The sequence below is a fragment of the Leptonychotes weddellii genome, chromosome 5, assembly GCF_054177405.1.
Source record: "Leptonychotes weddellii isolate Sample4059 chromosome 5, ASM5417740v2, whole genome shotgun sequence".
Classification (NCBI taxonomy): Eukaryota; Metazoa; Chordata; class Mammalia; order Carnivora; family Phocidae; genus Leptonychotes; species Leptonychotes weddellii.
Window position 1 is genome coordinate 117,750,006 of NC_138373.1, and position 19,680 is coordinate 117,769,685.

The 19,680-nt window shown below is 38.6% G+C and overlaps 1 protein-coding gene across 2 annotated transcripts in view; it reads right to left on the reverse strand.

Moving 5' to 3' along the window:
* PTPRB (protein tyrosine phosphatase receptor type B) overlaps positions 1–19,680 on the reverse strand; it is a 110,543-nt gene that overhangs the window by 56,276 nt on the left and 34,587 nt on the right. For both annotated transcript variants that reach the window (XM_031027040.2, XM_006732342.3), the window contains 6 exons: positions 12,883–13,158; positions 11,745–12,002; positions 9,379–9,642; positions 7,288–7,557; positions 5,172–5,432; positions 167–433 (listed from right to left, as the gene is read on the reverse strand). In XM_031027040.2, coding sequence (XP_030882900.2) covers positions 167–433; positions 5,172–5,432; positions 7,288–7,557; positions 9,379–9,642; positions 11,745–12,002; positions 12,883–13,158 — 1,596 coding nt within the window. The remainder of the gene's footprint in view (positions 1–166; positions 434–5,171; positions 5,433–7,287; positions 7,558–9,378; positions 9,643–11,744; positions 12,003–12,882; positions 13,159–19,680) is intronic.

Here is a 19,680-nt window from a genome sequence, read left to right on the forward strand (position 1 = left end):
TCTTGCCTACCCTCACCCACCCCCAATTTCCATTGTTAGGAGAGCAACATGTATGGATGGTTGGTATTGAAACCTGGCTTCCAAGGAAAGTCAAAAATGGATCTGTTTTTCGTGTGTTTCAAAACATCCTAGAATATACTCTGGAGTTTCCCTGTGCTCTTCTTACCTGTCCTTCCCTCCACCACCACTTGTCGGGATGAGATCCCGCCGCTCACTGTTGTTACCACCACAGAATAGAGGCTGCCTGATTTGAGGGAGTGAAAGCTGTATCTGCTGGTCTCACTGGAGACACTTTCATTTTTGATGACCACGTTTTCATGGATCAGTAAGACTTGGTAGAATTCTATGTCTCCCAGGGCCTGGGTCCAGTTAGTAAACAGACTGCTGGTTGTTCCTTGGTTGGCCACATACAAGCCAGTCACTTGGGCAGGCACTAGAACATGGAAGACAAAGAGAAGAAGAAGAAAAAAACAGATGACATTTAGTCACCCTGAGGAAGTGTAACAAAATGAGTCAAAAATGGAGACAGTCTTAAAAATGCTAAAAATATATCTATATTTTTTTGCTATAGACTCTCAGCTCTATTTCCTGTGGCATATGGCAAACTACTCCCATACAGAAGCTGCTTATATGGGAAATCAAAATTACTTCAGATCCATGGATGAGATGATGCATACCTATTAAGTAGTTTTGAATTTACATTTTCAATAATGAAAGAATGTTGTTTTTGAATATTGCTTACTTTATGTGATTTTATCTGTCCTTATCCCATGAAAACTGAGAGCCACATTATCTACCTGAGCTGATGGTTGTTAGGGGGTGGTATTGGGAAATCCCTTCCACCTGATGATTAGGTTGTAGTTTAGAAAACTGGTTAATTCTCTACTGGCACATTCTCAAGAGCACCATTATTATTATACATGAAAATGTTACAGTAGTATGAATTACATCATATAAGAATAGTAATAATAATAATAATGATAACCACAACAACTAGTAGTGATAACTACTGAGTGCCTGCTATGTGCCAGTTTTTAGAAATTATATTATATTATTATATATATATTATTATATTATTTGATACTCATTCAAAATTCTATAAATTTGATTTCATTGTTCTCTTTACTGAGGAGGAAACCAAAGACCACACAATGTAAGTAATTTAGCCTATTATCAGAGTGCTAACAAATAGTCATCTAGGAGTCCAAAGCCTGATCTGTCTAACCTGTGACCTTTTCCTAATTAGCAACTATTGTGATTTCTAACCTACCCATTAAAAAAAATCTCTTACACAGATCTTGAAGCTGGTGTTTGATCAACATATATCTTCTTTGTGCCTCTTCCCTGAATTATGGTAATTAAAAGGATTGGGACCTTGGCACAATAGAATTTGTTGACTTTTGGATTAAGATACAAATACAATCATTAAAAAATACTACTGTACAGGAATCAGAAGATTCAATTCTCATTCTAAATTTCATATGGAAAGCAAAGGAATTAATATGCCAAATAATTTTGAAAAAGAAGAACAAAGTTGGAGGAGTAACATCATCTGATCTCAAGACTTACTAGAGAGCTACAATAATGAAGGCAATGTGATACTGGCAAAAAGATAGACACACACATCGATGGAGCAGAAATGAGAGTCCAGAAATAGACTAACACATATAGAGTCAATTGATTTTTTACAGAGATGTGAGGGCAGTTGGGTGGAGGAAGAATAGTTTTTTCAACAAAAGGGCTGGAATTATTAGATGACCATAAGCAAGGAAATAAACCTTAACCCAAATCTCATACACATATAAAAATGAACTCAAGATGGATTATGCACCTCAATTAAAAACCAAAACTATAAAAATTCTAGGGGAAAATCTTTGTGATTTTGTGTAAGGCAGAGGTTTCTTCAATATGACCCCAAAAGCATGGTTCACAAGAGAAAAAAAAAAGATAAATTGGACACCAAAATAAAAAACTTATGTTCTGCAAAATATACTAATAAATTAATCAAAAGACAAACCACAGTCTGAGAGAAACCATTTCAACCCACATTTCTGACAATGGACTAATATCTGGAATATAAAGAATTCTCAAAATTCAATGATAAAAAACAAAAAACCCCATCAAAAAATGGACAAATATTTGAAAATATGTTCTTCCCCAAAGAGGATAAAGGAAAGGTAAATAAGCATATGAAAAGATGCTCAAAACCATCAGGAACTAGGGAAAGGCAAATTAAAACCACATGAGATACCACTACATGCTTATTAGAATGGTTAAAAAAAAAACCTTGTAATACCAAGTGTTGTTGAGATTATGGAGGAACTGGAAATCTCATATATTCCTGGTGAGAAAGTAACATTTTACAACCATTCTGGAAAACAGTTTGGTAGTTTCTTACAAAGTTAAAAATACACTTACCATATGACCCAGCAATGTGAATGTTGGGAATGAAGAAAATGATCTTAAGAATAAAAGAGAGCCTTGGACTTCCAATTCCTGCAGTATAGTGGGCAGCATACCCCCAATAAACACAACTACATGCATTGGATAAAATATAAAAATGTAGATGTGTGAGTGAGTTGTCAAGAGTGTAAGGAATTCTCAAAGACTTGATAGTAAGTGATAGGTAATTGGTCCACTGAAGCATACTTTCATCTTGAGGGCATCTTTCAAACATAAATTTAAGCTTTGATTTTACAGCTTTGCTGGATCTATGAAATAGGAGGTAAAGTGTAGGACTTTCACAAACTAAGGAACCTCATAGGTGACCCTGCATAACATTGGATCCTGAAAGGTTACATTCTAAGTGTAAGTGAAATCAATATTCCCTCTCTGCTTCTCATATCACCCCAGCCTCCTTGGCACTGGGTGAGAATTCATAACCTCAAAACAGTTTCAGTGAGTTTGCAACCCAAATTCATAAAACCTGGGTGATCAAAAAACCTCAGGTTGACAGTTTAGATTAAAATAGGTCTGGGTTGATAGCAGTCCTGTGCACCTCAAAGAATCAAATGAAAAGAAAATTCTTTCTAAAACCCATCTTTAAACAAGGGCTCAAAGAATTCCCACAGAATAAGTTTCCAAGGTATATGACTTTACAGTGAAAAATCACAAATATTTAAGGAAGTAAAACACCATGTGCAAAAGGCAGCAAACTCAATAGACAACAGGACTGAACTCCTGAAGATTTTGGGTATTTTAATTATTAGACATAGAAGGTAAAATAAAAATGGTTTATTTACTGATAGTAATAAAGGAGGATAATGGAAATATGACTAAAAAGCAACTGAGCACAAAGCAGATTCGGAAAGAGAGCCAAAAAGAATGTTTGAAAGTGAAGAAATTAACAATTAAAACTTAAAATTCAATGGACGGATTTAAAAAAGATTGGACAGAGCTGAAGAAAGAATTAAGGAACTAAAACACAGGACTTGAGGAAATTATTCAGACTATAGCCCAGAAAGCAAATACATGCAAAATATGAAAAATATACATAAATTCTAGACTACCAGAAGGAGAATAGAGAGGGATTAGAGAAAAGGCAAGAGGCAATATCAGAGAGTTAATGGGTGAGAAATTCCAGGGTTGATGAAAGATACTAGTCTGCAAGTACAGAAATCATCATGATCTCAAGCAAGATAAAGAAGTCTATATCTAGGTTATTACTATAAACAATAGAACACCAAAGGCAAAGAGTAAATCTTAAAAACAGTCATAGTAAACAGATTACCCAGAGAGAAGTAGAAATTAAACTGACACCTGACTTTTCAACAGCAAGAATAATTGCCAGAAAGACTACAACAATATCTTCAATGTGCTGAGAGAAAATAACTTTCTCTCTCTCTCTTTTTTTTTTTTGAAAGTAACTTCCAACATAAAATTGTAACCCAGGGAAAATATCTTTCAAGATTGAGAGCTATATAAAAACATACACAGAAAAACAAAAGTGTAAAGAGTTTGTCCCTAAAAACACTAATAAAGAAATTTGGGGGCACCTGGGTGGCTCAGTCGGTTAAGCGTCTGCCTTCGGCTCAGGTCATGATCCTGGGGTCCTGGGATCAAGCCCCACATCGGGCTCCCTGCTCATCAGTTTCCCTCTCCCTCTGCCCCTCCCCTACTCATGCTTGCTCTCTCTCTCAAGTAAATAAATAAGTAAAATCTTTAAAAAGAAAAGAAATTTGAAGACTGTTCTCCAAAATGAAGGAAAGTAATCCCAAATGGAACTTGTGAGATACAGGAAGGAAAGATGAGAAGATAAGTGGTAATTTTTTGTAGGGTTAAAAAAGGAGAGAGAAATAAAATACAGGACAATATATATAAATTGGAAAAGGGAGTCTTTGATGATTTTGCTTCCTATTTCACTGAGAAAAAGAAGAGCGTTATCAAAGGATAATTGCCCACCACTACATCTATCTACTTACTGGCATATGCATCCAATACTCTTTTTTCCCCAGCTGACCCTAAAGTTAAATTACTCATGCTCCTTTCTAAAGCCATTTCCTTTACTTGTGCTCTAGATCCCAGAGCTTGCTTGCTCATAGAATAACTGCAGCAATTCTTCCTCTCTCTTTACATCATCATCATTCCTTTCTCTTCTAGAACATTCCTATCAACATGAAACTTGTTATTTCTTCTATCCTTAAAATCCTCCTTTCAAATATACTTCCTCTTTCAGATGATGTCCTATTTCTCTGCTCTCCTTTGCAGCAAAACTCTTTGGAAAAGTTGTTCTCTGCTCTGCTTCCATTTCAAAATAAAACCAAACAAATTTAAAAACAAAACAAAACAAAACAACTAGCAAAGAGTTGCAATTAGTATAATAGAAAACAAACAATAGAGGGGCCCCTGGGCGGCTCAGTTGGTTAAGCGACTGCCTTCAGCTCAGGTCATGATCCTGGAGTCCCAGGATCAAGTCCCGCATCGGGCTCCCTGTTCAGCGGGGAGTCTGCTTCTCCCTCTGACCCTCCCCCATCTCATGCTCTCTCTCTATCTCATTCTCTCTCTCAAATAAATAAAATCTTAAAAAAAAAAAAAGAAAACAAACAATAGAAAACATTCATAAAACAATGACCAGTACAAAATAGGCATTCAGTGAACACTTGTAAATTAAATGTTAAACAATTCAGTAGACAGGATACTTTTTAAAGTCTAAAATTTATAAACAATATTACCTGTTCTTCCTTTAGTTGAAGATGAATTTTTTAAGTCTCCACTAATACTGGTGACTGTAGCAATGTATTTTCGTCCAGGCACCAGGTCAGTAAAAGTGAATTCTTTGGCATCTTTGGGGAGCGACTTGTGGATGAGCAAGAGGTCTCTGTCAGCTAGTGAAATGATGTATTTCTCCCATTCTGCTACAGGAGTCTGCCACATGACGCCCAGTGAGGTTTCATTGGCATGTTTGACACGAAGCTGGAGGACAGCCAGGGGGACTAAGGAAAAAGCAATGGAGACTGTGTCATTGATTTGATTCAGAAATACTCGAGTATTTCTTAGAGAGCTGTTCTCTTCCAACCACAGGAGTATTCCAGTTCAGCATTTCTTTTCTGAAAGTGTATGAGCTCTCAGGAAAAAAAAAAGCTAATCACAAAAACTGTGTGTGTGTGTGTGTTTTCAAGATTTTATTTTTAAGTTATCTCTACACCCAGTGTGGGGCTTGAACTCACAACCTTGAGATCAAGAGTTGTGTGCTCCACTAATTGAGTCAGCCAGGCGCCCCAAACTTTGTTTATATAACCTATCCAGAAAGGAGGATTCAAAAGAATACTATTGGAAAATGCTTTCCTGGGTCATTTATTTTTGACCACATATTACCTTGAGTGTTTATTTCTTCATATGAATTCTATGATACAAAAATATTTAATTCAATCATGTCATCCATAAAACCACTGAGAAAGGTCCATATTTGACGATTTAGATGAAGTTAGGAGTATTTTTTACTCCACCAGATTGGAAAGACAAAGTGCTGCTTCTCTTCATTTCTGAGAAATGGGCACTAATGTATCCATGAAAGGGAGAGTATAGCTGGCAAGCAAGAATAGTATCTGGTTAAAGACTCCCGTTAACCAAAGAATGGAAACTGTTTCCATTTCTTTAAAAGGTTTTATTACAATTTCTAGGAGACATTGCCAAGAGTAAAGTACTGGTCCCACAAAACACTAGGGAAACAAAACTATGGAAGAACCAAGTGTATAAAATTATATTGATTTTTGCATCAAAGAAATTTTCTATAATTCCATTCTAACTGAGTCCCTAAATCTGTATCTTCCTTCTTTAATATATTGAAATGAATTGGATTGATACATCAAAGCCTACCTCAATTAACCTTATTCACCTAGAGGTACAGTTTAAGAAAAGTTTTCCTGATAATTATGCCACCATGCTGAGAGCCCCTAGGTTTCTTGACAGTATTCCAAGTTATTTGAAGTGGTGAGATAAAATTTTGGAGAGGACATAGATGCTTGTTCTGTGAAATGCTAAAAGTAGCTTGGTTTAAGCTTATATAGGTCTTTGATCATTATCCAAGGGATGTTAATATTTGGAAAATGAAGATACGACTGGAAGACCCAGTTGGCAAGCTAAGGAGGTGTCTTGGTCCTTTGCTTTGACAGTCTTCTAAGAAGAACATTGAATCAAAGTAGTTATTTCCTTATCATCAGGCAAGACTAAGAGAGAAGATATTTGAATTTCACTCCAAGTATGGAGTATTCCATGTCATAGAAATGTTGAGCTTGGAAGGACAATTCTCTTATTTGAAAGTTGAGGAAACAGACTCAGAGGGGTTGTGACTTGCCCAAGGAATTACAGTATAGTGGTGACAGCAAGAATACCAAAACCCATGCCTCCACATCCTCATTCTCCTCTACCCTAAAATCCAAATATATTCCACTTCCCTTTAATAACCTTTCCTTGGTATGTGAAATTCCCTCACGAGTCAACATTAGGTCAAGGCAATGGTTCTCGAACACTGATCACTGGCAAAAAAATTGTCAGTTGTCTTCTTTTGTGGGAAGGATTCTCCGATTGTTTTCTTCCTATTCTTTTGGTGCTTAAAATGTCTTTCTTTTTTATAAAATAATGGACTTACTACTGGAAGCAATTTTAATGTTCTATTTTGACAAAATTAAACATTACCAAAACTAATTCAGTCTAAAAGTCTATAATATCTCAAATTCACGGAACACGGTGGGGGGGGCGGTGGGCATGACATTGACAGCTACCTGGGTTACTTGGGAGAGGGACCAAGTTAAAGTTCTAGCAGTCATTAACACCTTCGTATTTGCTTACCCGTCCTGCCTTGGCAACGCTTAGAATTCTTCAGATTTCCACTCTCAACAGTGACTTCTACTTCATACTGTCTTCCCGGTATGAGCCCCACATCATCTATGGCATAGTGTGTTTCCTCCTTTCCCACGGTGATGTTGAGCAGCACCACAGAATCATTGAAGAGTAGGATTCGATACTGCTCCCAGTCTCCAGCAGGGGGCGACCAGCTCACTATTAGGGACCTTATCGAACCATTGCTGTTTACCTCCAGGTTTCCAACTTTCTCTGGAACTAAACGGTGAAATGATGTCAAAAAGGAGATTCTAAAAACCAAAAGTAAGGATACTCATTCACTTTTCATGGGCAACAGTAGATAAGAGACCTAATACCTGCAATTCAAAACATTTCTATCCCCTCCTGATGTTTGGGGATTGCAAATGAGTATTCTTTCCTAATGTTGGAGGCATCCGACACTCAAGAAATGTATGCTAAAATCATCTAGTAATATATCAGTAATGCAATCTTCTGTAACACTGTTAATAACCTAACAATTAGTAATATATCAGTAATGCAATCTTCTGTAACACTGTTAATAACCTAACAATATGAGCGCTGTGTTTTATTGGCTGCACACCAGCCCCAGAGACAATATTGATGTTGCTTCTAATGATGTTGACATCGATGGATGCGGTGTCTTTTGGTAGAGACACTGCATGTTGTGATCATGAAACATTCCTCCCTTTTCCAACTGACAAGATTAATCTTCTTGCAATATAGCTCTGGTCCAATTATTCCTTTGCTTAAAAACATGCAAGGTCTCTCCATTAATTACAGAATAAAATATTAAGTCCTGGGTGTGGCATTTGTAGCTTTCCAAAATCAGACCCCATATCCTCTGTTCTTAATTCTGACTACTCTCTGCAGCCGCCCTCCCTGCTTCTGCACTCTCTCCCATGCTGGCCTCCAGTTGTGTGTTCTGAAGACCTGTAAGTGTCCTGGGCTCTTCTGCCTCCATGCCTTTGCTTATATTATTCCTTCGACCTCAAATGCCCTTCCCTCTTTTCCCTCTCCGCTTGCCAAGAGCCTCACAATTTTTAGGTCCAGTTAAAGACCATTCCTCTGAGAAGTCTTTACTGATCTTCTGAACAAGAATTTTCTCTTGGTTTTCTGACCATATGGTTCTTACTTGGAATCTCTAACAGCACAGAGAATGGACTCTGGAATTAAATGCTCTGGTTTAAATTCCATCCCCACCATTCACTGGCTGGATGACTATGGACAAGTTATTTGAGCTCTGAATTATCTGTAAAATGGTGATAATAACAGAACCTCTCTCATGGTAAGGGTGTAAAGTGTTTGGTTAGTACCTGATACATGGCAATACCAATGCGATTACTCTTATTAAAGTGTACTATTTTTATTTTTTGTGTGTATAGTCTACATTTGTCTGATTAAAATGTAACTTCCTTAAAAGCAATGGTTGGCAAGGTAAATATTTTAGGCTTTCCAGGCCACATATGGTCTCTGTCTCATATCTGTCTTTCTTTTTCCTTTTTAAAAAAACCTTTTAAATATGTGAAAACCACTCTTAGCTGGGGCTACACAAATACAGCTCACAGGCCATATTTGGCAAAGGGTGTAGTTTGCTGAACCCTGACATTTTAAGAACTTCCCAAATCATAGCACAGTAATTTATACAAAGAAGGCACTGGATAAATATTTGGTGACATAAATTAATAAAATAATTCATGGAAAACATGCTTAAGTGCTAACTGGCTCTCACTGTAAGGGTTGGTCAGAAATGTTTTATTCATTAGTATCAATGCTAATGCATTTACGCTACTTAAGTGGTGTGACATGAAACAGCACAGGGCAGAGCCAGTTATGCACATCATTCAGGAATCACTCCAAACACATTTGCTTAAATAACTCAGATGAATGCAATTAACCTCTGTTTCAGTCTGTATAGGGGGCCCTGGCCCATGGGCACCCTCAGTCATATAGACCATATTTCCCAAATTCAAAAAGGAGTCTTCCTTGTAACTTATTTTGTTCTGATGGATCAGAGAATGATCTGGGCAACCAAGGAATATTCTGGAGCCCTACACTCACCTGTCCTGCCCACTGCCATCTTCTGAGCAGACAATTCACCAGAGACACAGCTGATGGTAACTTGATAAAGACGTCCAGGGATTAAGTCTTTAAATTGGGTTTCTGTAACTTGCGGTGCTAATGTTCTGGATTCTTTGATAGTCCCTTGGTGAAACAGGGTAATGTTGTAGGAATCCACATTTCCAGAAGGTCTTTGCCACTTGACTTTTAGAGAGGTCAAAGTGCCATCATTTGTCACCTTTAGATTTGAGACTTCCATGGGGGCTAAATAAGGAGGAAGGAAAGGACACTTTAACTCAGGATATTGTACCTGTCTTATTATGGCCAAATTTTGACCTGCATTTTAATCCCTGCAAGCCACACTCTCTGCTCAGAAGGAAACAACAACTTCACGAGCAAAAAGAATACTGCAAAATCAAAGAAAGGCTATCTGGCCGGTGGAAAGAGCATAAACATGGGAGTCAGGAGCCTGGATTCTGGCTCAGACTTGGCCATTAGTCAGATGGGCAACCCTGGATAGCTCTATCTCACTGAGCCTAGGGATCCTTACTGGCAAATGAGGTCTTGGAAAGCTCAAAGAAATCTGTCATCTGCCTAATTTCTTCCCATCTTTATGTATTTAATAATAGCAAGTACATAATAAATAGATTGGTCAACTCATTGGCCATCACAAAATTTTGCATCCTAAAAATATTTTATTTTTCATATAAAATGATGATAAAGTTACAGCTCAAGAATTGTGTCATTATTTCTTTTTTTTTTTTAAAGATTTTATTTATTTGACAGAGAGAGAATGAGAGAGAGAGCACATGAGAGGGGGGAGGGTCAGAGGGAGAAGCAGACTCCCTGCTGAGCAGGGAGCCCGATGCGGGACTCGATCCAGGGACTCCAGGATCATGACCTGAGCCGAAGGCAGTCGCCCAACCAACTGAGCCACCCAGGCGCCCAAGTGTCATTATTTCATCAAAGGAAAATGATTACAAAAGAAAGACACTTCAGTGAATATTTTTTCTACCTCTTGGCTATGTTGTAATTTTGGGCTTCACTAACAGCAAAATAAAAATTAATGCTTCATTTTAAAAATGGGCACAGCATACTGCTTTGCATAGGCCAGTGAGAAGTGTAATTTGCTCTTGCTATACATAAATAATTCTTCAGATGTGAGGTACTTTTTAAAAAAAGATTTTATTTTTCAGCAATCTCTATACCCAACATGGGGCTTAAACTCACAACCCTGAGATCAAGAGTTGCATGCTCCATCATCTGAGCCATCCAGGCGCCCCTACATATATGGTACATTTTTGTTGGAAATAGCTACACATCTTTGAGGTGTGATATGAAGATATGTAAATGTACAGGTGCCCCCAAATATCTTTCCCATCAATCTCTTGTAGCTCCAAGAGCCCCCTGTGCCAGGGTAATTTCTAAGGCACCACATACCTAAAAGTTTCTCTTAAAATCAGATAGCTTACTGAGAGAGGGAATTTATTAACACATTAGACCCATCAGAAGCATTAGAATGTACTAGAATTTAAGTTCCATAGGGCAAAGACTTGGGCCTTCTTGGGCACTGTTATATCCACAATGCCTAGCATACAGTTTATACTCAACAGATACTGAATGAATGAATGAATGAATGAATGTGTACATGAATTATTCATTGAAATTTAGCACAGATTAATTTATCCAGCTATGTTAGGCTATGAGAACAACTCCTGTAGTATTGGGTCTCAGGACATGTTTTGTTGGGTACAGGGTTTAAGAAATGGCTGTTTCACAGGACCAGGTCTTTGATTAGCACTGAGAAAAGTTATCTTGGCTCATTGTGAGTGATGTCACAAAGGCAGTGGATGCTCATTTAAGAGAAGGAAGTAGGGGGGAGCCTGGATGGCTCAGTCGTTAAGCGTCTGCCTTCGGCTCAGGTCGTGATCCCGGGGTCCTGGGATCGAGCCCCGCATCGGGCGCCCTGCTCGGTGGGAAGCCTGCTTCTCCCTCTCCCACTCACCCTGCTTGTGTTCCCTCTCTCACTGTGTCTCTCTCTGTCAAATAAATAAACAAAATCTTAAAAAAAAAAAAAAAGAGAGCAGGAAGTAGGAATCCCTATCAAAGAGGTCAGAATACTAAAAAGATAAGCTGAGACTGTATCAGTGGTTAACTTCGCTACTTCAGGCTGGTCTAAAATTTAGAATACAAGGGAGTCCCTCTTTCTCTGAATAGAAAAGTGGGTGCATCTTAAGGGCCTTCTGTAACATGCAAATTTCAATTTGTCTCATATTATCATTATTCAAATAATTTAATAAGCCATGGTTATTAAACATTTCCTTGCTGTGAGCTTTATTTTTGTTCAGCTAGTTAGTGGAACTTACTTGTCCTGGCCGGTTTCCATCTGTAGTTTTGCAGCCCTGCAGCCTCGGTCACAATGGTAAGGTTATAGAGGTGTCCAGGTGTCAGTCCGTGAAAACTGAAGGAAGTAGCATGTTTGTCCACGACACTGCCATGAACTAGGACGTCTTTATCCATCAGCAGTAGCTGGTATCTTTCTACATTCCCAGAGCCATGGGACCAGGAAAGCAGGAGAGAATTGGTTTTTGCTGAAATATTGATATCTTTCACTGCGGATGGCACTAGGAAAAGAAAATGCATTTCCAAAGGGTCATTTATAATTTCCTTAGAGGAGACATAGACATGTTTAATTCGAAATCACACATTCATGTATGCTTCTCTGTACATCTAATTTGTGTAACAAGTAATGGCTACAGCACTCTTGAAATTTCACTGGATTCTGAATTAATGCTCTTTTCAAAGTCCACGCCTAAAGCTACATCATAGTTTACCTGCCTCTCTCCCCCACTTAATAGGTACTAAGGTAATTTTTGCCCATGAAGTATGATGTGGCAGAGCAGCAAAGAGACAATAAAGGGAAGAACAATGGAAGACGAAAAACAGAAAGCAAATTATAGCAATAGATCAGGAGAGAAAATGAGAGGAGAGAGCATGACCAGAAGGACAGTACTTCCTGGAAGGAGGTGAAGTGTGTCATTGGTATCGGGATGGGCGGGTGCAAGCAAAAACTTGTTCCAGATGTAGGGATATTTAGGAAACATCATGACTTGATGTTATGAGGAGAGTATACAAAGGAGGAAAACACTTAAACGTAAGTTTTATGGCACAAACTCAGAAATGGAGGCAGAAAATGCTGTTGCCTAAGATTTGAGTTAGGAAGGCCATTAGGAAACATCTACTTCATTTTGGAGAAAATTCCAGTCCCAGAGAAGTCCCAGAACTTGTTCAAAATCACCTAGCAAGCTAGCAGCACAGTCATATTTTCTTACTTTTAGTCTAGTCTTCCCACTGTACTGCATAACATTTGTCTATCTGTCTATCAACTTACCTATCTGTCATCTTTGGTCTGGGGGCATTCTTACTTCTATCTCTTCAATTTTAATGTAGTTCCAAAAGGAGCCTAAACGATTAAATACTCAACTATCTGTAAGCAGGTCTTACCTGTTGATCCATTGGTATAAATTGTAAGAGAACGTTTCTCTCCAGAAACAGCTGTGATGGCAATATTGTATTTATTACCAGCAGTGAGGTTAAAAAATGTATGTTCATTCCATGAAGTACTTTCTTGAATTTGGGTCTCCTGTATCTTTTGGTTATTGTCAAACAATTGGATCTCATACCAGGTGACTTTTCCAGAAGAAGGAGTCCACCAAACATGCAAGCTGGTTGAAGTAGTCTTCTCTTTACTGACTTCAAACTTAGCAGGAGGTAAAGGATCTGCAAGGCAAAAATCCAAAAAGAGAACACAGCTTAAAGATTTTTGCAAATACATGTTAGTTTGCTGGAACCCAGATTCATTTTCCTTAAAAACTTTAAGAACCTGCTGCCCATGAAACAAATTGGTATTTTACTCCACTTTTAAACTTACCATTTCATTTAAAAAAGAAATCCACTTAGCTACTAGTCATATAAACTTCTTTTTCTAATAAAACTTTTTTGTTAAGACAGCTCTGAGCTTAGAATTCCAAGTAAGGTTATATTTTCGTTGGCTTGCAAGTTTAGCACTTTTCACACACTGACAAACATCCAGGCTAGGCCTGGATAAATACCAAAAATCTCAACAGAAAATACAGATATTAAGAAATAATATTGAAATTTGTACTGAACTTTTTCTTTTTTCTTTTTTTTTTTAAAGATTTTATTTATTTATTCATGAGAGACAGAGAGAGAGAGAGAGAGGCAGAGGGAGAAGCAGGCTCCCAAGGAGCAGGGAGCCCGATGTGGGACTCGATCCCAGGACCCTGGGATCATGACCTGAGTCGAAGGCAGACGCTCAACCATCTGAGCCACCCAGGCGCCCATGAACTTTTTCTTTTTTAGGTTGTGGATTTGGGGGGTTAAGAACACATAACTTTAGGTTGTTTTTAAATATCAGAAAACCACCAAAGATAGAGACTTGATTATGAGCCTAACCTAGGTTTGCTTGTCAGAATGAATTCTCCCAACAGGTGGGATTCCTTGTGTCCTTAGATTTTCTCAACTTGAGTTCCGGGACATTTTGGAGCTGCTGAAGCCTCCAGAGAGGGTGCAAGGGGTTGGTCCTGCACCCAGATGTTCACTTAGTTTCAACTCTCATGGGTGAGTTTGACGAGTCCCATTTCCCATTTCCCATGTATTGAATCTTCATTGTGGAACTTGAAATAGGATGAGCAGCATGTTCCTGGGTTAGGAACTAAGTCAATAGTGTTTAGGGATCAGCCATTCTATGATGCAGTGGGACCATCAGAGAAATAAGTCTCTCCCTATCCTGAATGCAGGGAAGGGCAACATCGAGAGACATTTACAGATGAGTAATTTTCAGAAATCCAACCTGGTTCTTGATCTAGAAAGTCAGACCAAGATATTGGAGGCTACAACTCAAAGCCAGGTCAGATGTTTTCGTGGCATGGCTATAGAGATCCAGTTCTTATCTACATCTTGGTAAATTATATTTTGCTCACAAAATAACTTCAGATTTTAGAATCTTCTTAGAATAGTATATGTTTTAAGAGGGTGCTTGCTTGTGACTAACATTAATAAAAATAAGAACAACATGATCTTATTCTGTATTAAAAAGACTTGCATGGCCAGAGAGCTCCTGAGACTATCCGCGGGTCACCTAGAGACACCATCCAGAAGCTAAACACAACCTATGGTCAATCTAATTTTTTGTGTGTGTGTTTAATGCTGTGACTTAAATGAGTACATCATCCTGCAAAAAGCACAAGACAAGCCACGTAGCATTTTGTAATACAAGAACTAATAATAATATAAATGTCAGCAGACAAGGAAGCCAAGACAGCAGTAACTCAGAGAGCCCAAAGCGCAAGGTGTGTGGTCTACACCCTAGTATAGCAGAGGTTCACAGGCAGAGCATAGGCTCTGCGGTCTGACAGCCTGGGGCTGAGTCCGGCTCTCTGGCTCCGTAGCTGTGTACTTTGGGCAATTCCTTAACCTCTCTGTGCTGCTGCTGTCTCATCTCTGCAATGCAGATAGTAATACTATCTATTCGGCAAGATATTTATGAAGATTACATTGTTTTATCTAGAGCACTTAGAACAGTGCCCGGCACATAGCAAGTGTTCAATGTTAGCTACTGTTGTTATTATTTCTGTAAACAGGAGGAGGTCCTGTCACGGAAGCAGGCAAATGTCGTGGCAGAGAGCGTGGGCTTTGGGGTTAGACAGAACTAAGTTCAAATCCTCGGCTCCGTCATGGGCCAGTCACGAGACTTTGGACAAGTTACTCAAGCTATCTAAGCCTCCACTTTCCCATCTGTCTGGGGAGTATCATATAATCATACCTATATTCTCGGATGATTTGAGGAGGTGTAGAGCAGATTTACCTGGCATAGAATGGGCACTCAGTAATAGAAACTTATGCTGTCTACTTGATCACAAAAAAAAGCTTCCTCTGAATCACCGACAAAATGGAGGCAGAAGTGGAATACAATTTTTTTAAAGCTAAACGAATAGCCTTAATTGCCTTCTTCATTAAAAGAAAACACAAAAACTTGATAAAATCTTATCAGTTTATTCCCATGACCTAACTTTCTAACCATTAAGATAAAATTAAAAATTCCCAAGATGATTCTCATTTATAGGTTCTTGCGGAAAAACAGTAGTTTTTTTTTTCTTTTTCTGGCAATATTATCTAAATTTTCTATCCTACATCATAGTCTGTAATTAAGGACATCATAATAAAAAGAAAGAACATAATTTCCCCTTACAGAAAGTCTTTTTTGTTGCCTGGCGAGAATAAGGCACTTCACTACCATGAGATTCTAGTAGCCAACGAAACCCAAGAACAACCTTGTCATAGCCAATCGAGATGACACATTTTTGCTGAAGAGGCATTTTAAGGACAAGGATGGGAGGGACAGCTGCTTTCCAGCGAGAGCTCCAACGAGATCAATACTGTCATCGATGTCTACAAGCCAGATAAAGGTTAAAGAAAATAATGGTATGGTCAGTATAATCTAAACCACATATAATTTGCAAAATATAAGCTACAGAAAATGAATTTTAAGGTTGCGTGCATAGAGAGTGAAGTTCAGAAATGCAGACTTTATCTAATCTCTCCGAGCCAGAAAACAAAACAGTCAATCCTTTGTACATCCGCTAGAACAAAGGAACAATGAGACTGGGAAGTGCCTGGGCTGCGAGAACCTGCACTGGAAACAAACACTTCAAACCCCATTTATACTGCGATAAAGTTCTGTGCTGGCCCTTGGCCACCGCTGCTACCCATGCTGCAGAAGTTACAGGGTTTTCACACGTCTTTGCAATGTAAGCCCGAGGAAAACTCTGCTGTGTTAAAAGAAAGTCTCCAATATTTTCTTAGAAATAAATTAGGTATGGGCGCCTGGGTGGCTCAGTTGGTTAAGCGACTGCCTTCGGCTCAGGTCATGATTCTGGAGTCCCGGGATCGAGTCCCGCATCGGGCTCCCTGCTCAGCAGGGAGTCTGCTTCTCCCTCTCCCGCTCCCCCGTCTTGTGCTCTTTCTCTCTCTCACTCTCTCTCTCAAATAAATAAATAAAATCTTAAAAAAAAAAAAATTAGGTACTTCCAAAAGGGGTGCTGATTTCATGTATATATACAAATGAATTTCATCTATATCTATATCTATATGAATGCAAGAGAGAGGGATTTCTAATGCTGTTTCAAAATGTAGTTATATGTATGTAATCTTTTGATCGTATGACAGATGGCACGTAATTGGAAAACCCTACTTGACTTATGTAATTCATGCCGATGGCTGCAGATGTCAACGCACACAGGCGCATTTATAGCCTTTCTGGTTTTTCCATGTACCACTCTCATATATATAGTAGCTAGTGAAGTTTGATGAACTATGAGAACTGTGGAAAGCCATAAATCAATGATTTAATCTCAATCAATTTAATCAATCTTAATCTCAGTCAATGTATCAAAATGTATCATTAGCCATAAATTTGAGACATCTGCTTGTACCTCTCAGTTTCAGACAGACCTGGATTATGGAATGCCAGATGTAAAGTTCTGTGATATTCATCTTCTATATTTCAATGAATCTACCAGTATCAGAAAGCCTGAAAATTTCATAAAGTGGTCTTGACGTCAACCTAATTTTTCTGTTCTTTGAGGAAAAGATGAAGGTTAGCTAAATTTTTGAACCAAAATGAATTCTTCTTTGTTTCTCTTTTTTAAAAATGGGACTTAGAAAGAAGGAAAAATTCATATATGTAACAAGTAATACCTGCTTAAAATTTTTTTTTGTATGGCTACTAACACATTATTATTTATTGATATAGGAATTTCCAGTGTTCAGAATTTGAAATGATAATGTTTATTTTGGAAATAAATTGAACCTTTTAACAGGATTGCAGGCCATCCATGGGTTAGTGCCAAAAGCTTTTCTCCAAGTCAGGATAGCATCACAATATATCTGTGTAGGATCTGATAGTTTACAATGTGCTTTCTCAGTTGGAAGAGGCGGTCAGAGATGTGAAGTGACTCATTTAGGTCACGCACGTAACAAGTAGTATAGCTGAGATTCTAACACCTGGCTGCAAGTTCCTTCTATTACACCTTAGCTGTCCCAGGATGGGTGATGTCTTGAATGCATGCTCAGTGTAATAACAAAACACTCAAACCAGATGTCCTTGGAAAATAATAGGTAAATTTACAGAATTTTCGTTTGATGGTTAGACTATCGTAGCAGAGATAAAATGAGTAACAACACTAATCACACCTAAATCTAATTCTGTGGCTGTGAAAGTTACTCTGATTTTTTTTTTTAATCATTTTTCATGATTCTTCCTTTTTGTTTCCCTAATCTGACTGCCTTTACCTGGGATCCCATTGCCTTATGTTTTAGCTGCTCCCAGAATTTTCTGGGTGTCTTCCTTATTTTCTCCCTTTTCTGTACTGTTGCCAAATAACCTCTTTGTATATCTTCCCCATCACCATCCTCGTCCTTCTTACAGCACCAAGATCTTTCCATGAGATGAAGTCTAAGTTTCTCCGTAGGCACTCAGGGTCGCCTCAAATAGGATATTATTCCCCACCCACACACACATCTTATCTTTCACCACTAACTCTAGGCCAACAGATCTACCTTTTTAGTAATGACAGGGCCTATTTCTGTATCTCTACGGAAACTGGGATACTATTCTAGTTAAAAGCAGGGAGGCTAGGAGACCGGAAGCTGCATTTATGTAGCACTCTACATAAAATGGAATGAACATCAACTATTCATACCAAACAACTGGGAAATCAAAGTAAGGGTGGAGCAAAAGTCACAAACAGGTTTGCTTTTGGTTTTTTTTTGTTTGCTTGTTTTGTTTTGTTTTTTGGTGCATGTTTTGAAAATGAGAAGGAGAACAAAATGAAAAAGCAATTGCTCACAATCCACAGTTAATTAAGTACATTTATAGAGGTGTAATTTTCTTTTACTTGGTGATTGTTGCTGTTTGACTACAGTTGGCTTCCTGACTTATTTTAAGATGATGCACTCTATTGTTCTCTATTCATCAGAGTAACATGCATTTATCAACTTTTACACTAGATAGGAAGTTCAAGTAGTAACGGACTTTCCAAGTTTTAATATCCTCAAAAGTGAAATTAAAGCAGGTTTCACAGTTATCTGCATCATCATTCACAGCTGTGTAGGGTGCCCTGTTACTTTGAGGGTCATCATATTTGGCCCTGGGTACGTAAGTGGTAGATGCTCCTCTGAGAGTCTACAGGCTACTCAGGCACTTAAGATATATGTGGAAAAGGCAAACAAAAGGTGGACTATCAGGGAGGCTGACTTTGATGTCAGACTAGACGTGGGTCCAAATCCCATCACTGTCACTTAGAGTCGTGCCTAAGCTCCTTGCTGCTCAGTTTCCTCATCCGTAAAGGAGCACAGCACCTCCTACACAGAGTTGTAAGTGTTAAGAGGGAACGGAGGTAGAAGTTAAGTGCCGCCTTAGCACCTGGCGAGCTCTCAGTAAATGGCAGTTGGTATTAACGCTGCTGTTGTTCTTGCTGTTCCGAGTAACACAGGCCAGCAACAGTGCTAATGTGCAAATGGAGAATGAGATCCAGTGGCTAAGGTTTCAGAGGTTGGCTTCACGAAGGACAGGAATTTGAGCAAGTTTGGAAGGTCAAAGTGGGAGTTAGAAATCAGAGAGAAGAAGGGGTGTTACAGAGTGAGAAGCAGGTGAAGAGGCTAAAGCACTTCTAGTGAGCATTAGAGGGGCCTGTCAGCCCTGACAACCGACGGAGGCTTTAACCCCGCCATCCCCAGGATATCCTTCAGCAGCCCCACTCCAATTCTTCCATATTAACGAGTGAGGCTTTCTCAATATTATCTAAAGTGCTACATAAATGCCGCAGAAAGAGAAGTCCCCTGGCCTCTCCTTCCAATCAGATTTTGACCCAGAAAGCCCCTCCTATGTAGAAATTCATGACCTAGCACTTGATGTGTGCTTCTAAACCTTATTGTTAATGTTAGGTATATAGTGATATTGTGATTATGTGAAAGATAATTCTTACCTTTCCGAAATGCATATTGAAATATGTACAAATGGAATCAAACGATGGCTTGGATTGCATCAAAATGATATGGGGTGGGGGAGAGGGTGGAGAAACAGATGAAATAAGATTGGCTCTCAGTTGGTTACAGTTAAAGGTAGGTGACGAGTACATGGTAGTTAATTATACTATTCTGTTTACTTTTTTATGTATTTGAGATTTTCCACATAAAAGGAAGGAAAGCAAAACCAAAACC